This window comes from Solanum dulcamara, chromosome 4 (genome assembly GCF_947179165.1).
Source record: "Solanum dulcamara chromosome 4, daSolDulc1.2, whole genome shotgun sequence".
In the NCBI taxonomy this organism is placed as follows: domain Eukaryota; kingdom Viridiplantae; phylum Streptophyta; class Magnoliopsida; order Solanales; family Solanaceae; genus Solanum; species Solanum dulcamara.
In genome coordinates, this window is record NC_077240.1 from 29,758,720 (window position 1) to 29,760,506 (window position 1,787).

General features: G+C 39.1%; 1 protein-coding gene across 1 annotated transcript; it reads left to right on the forward strand.

Annotated features, from left to right (window-relative positions):
* Positions 1–830: 830 nt before the first annotated feature.
* On the forward strand, positions 831–1,295 carry LOC129884153 (uncharacterized). The gene has a single exon (XM_055958501.1). The coding sequence runs from the start codon at positions 831–833 to the stop codon at positions 1,293–1,295; it is 465 nt and encodes a 154-aa protein (XP_055814476.1).
* Positions 1,296–1,787: the final 492 nt, after the last annotated feature.

Genomic DNA, 1,787 nt, shown 5'->3' on the forward strand with positions numbered 1-1,787 from the left:
ATTCTTGGTGCCAAGGTCAAGGAATTCAAGGTTGTAACTATAACAACTTCAATCGAGAGGGCCATTACAACCGCAACAACAACTACAATCATGACGAAAACTACAATTGCGAGAATAATTACAATTGGAATAGATACAATGATCAAAACTGCGGGTAAGACAGAGAAGGTGATTGGATAAAAAGAGATAACAACAATAGCGGTGCATACATCCCTCTTGAATATCGAGATGAGGGATCTAGACTTGCAAGAATCGAAGACATGATGGCTAAAATAATGAAAAAGTATGACGCAATAGAGGCTAATCTTAAGCAGATACGCAATGATCTTTTCGGAATGAATCAAAAAGTTGAGTCACATTCTACATCCATAAAGCTTAATGAGCAATAATTGGGGCAGATTTCTTCATCTTTGAACCCACGCCAAAAAGGAACTCTTCCAAGTAATACAATTCAAAATCTAAAGAATGATGGGCAATGTATGGTGGTGACCACCTGCAGTGGCATTCAAATAGTTGATCCACCTATTGCAGAACTTGAGGATGATGTGCACGGTGTGGTTGTTAGTGAGGATGAAACAGAAAGAAAAATCAATAAAGAAGCAGTAGGCGAAGAGTCAAGCACCAAACAGCCTGAAAAAAGTGATGCAAATCATGATGAGAAAGTAGGCTATGCAAAAGACGCTTCTCCAACTCCAATTTCAATGCCAAAACCTCCTCCTTCTTTTTCTCAAAGAATGAATAAAAAGGCCGAAAATGGAAAGTTTCTTACTTTTATTTACATGTTGAAATAACTTTCGGTGAATGTTCCCTTATTAGAGGTGCTGGAACAAATGCCAGGTTATGCCAAGTTTATGAAGGATCTTATCACAAAGAAGAAAATGGTAAGCTTTGAGCCGACTAATAACTTGCCTCATTGTAGTGCAATCGCTACTCGCTTCCTTGTGCAAAAGAAAGAAGACCCATGCACATTCACCATACTATGTACCATTGGGGTATTCAACTTTGCAAAAGCATTGTACGACTTGGGTGCTAGCATTAACTTTATGCCGCTCGCAGTGGTCCTACAATTAGGCTTGAAAGCCCCCAAATCGATGTCAATGTGGCTCTTGTTGATAGATCGTACTGTGAAGAAGCCCGTGGGCATTATTTCTGATGTTACAGTGAAGATTGAATCATTCATATTCCCTGCTGACTTCGTCATTCTTCACTGCGAAGTAAACTTTGATGTTCCTATCATTCTGGGTATATCATTCTTGGCAACCAAACGTGCTTTGGTAGACATAGAAATGGGCTAACTAAAGTCTCGACTACATAATAAAGAGGTGATATTTGATATATGCCGAGCAATGAAGCATCACAATGATCTATGAGTTTTTTCCATGATTGATGTTGTCGATGATTTACAACCAGAAATACCTATTGAAGAGAGGTTGAGTGTTGAAGCTCTAGCTACCGTCATTATAAACTTTGATAAAGATCACATTGGAGAGAATGATGAGATTGTTTGTATATTAAATGGCCTTGGGACTTTCAATCACGCACCCAAGAGACTCGACTTAGACTTGAAGAATAGAGCAACTCCACTTGTGAAGCCATCCATCGAGGAACCTCTAACTTTGGAACTCAAAGCACTACTATCTCACTTGCAATATGCATTCTTGGGACCCAACAATATGCTGCCGGTCATAATAGCTGCCGATTTTCATCAAAAGCAAGTAAAAGCTCTTACATCTATCTCGATGCATTTCAAAAGAGCAATAAGGTGGTCCATAGCTATCATTGGCATA

Coding starts and splice junctions, on each gene's coding strand:
- LOC129884153 (XM_055958501.1), top strand. CDS start 831: ATGCCAGGTTATGCCAAGTTTATGAAGGATCTTATCACAAAGAAGAAA.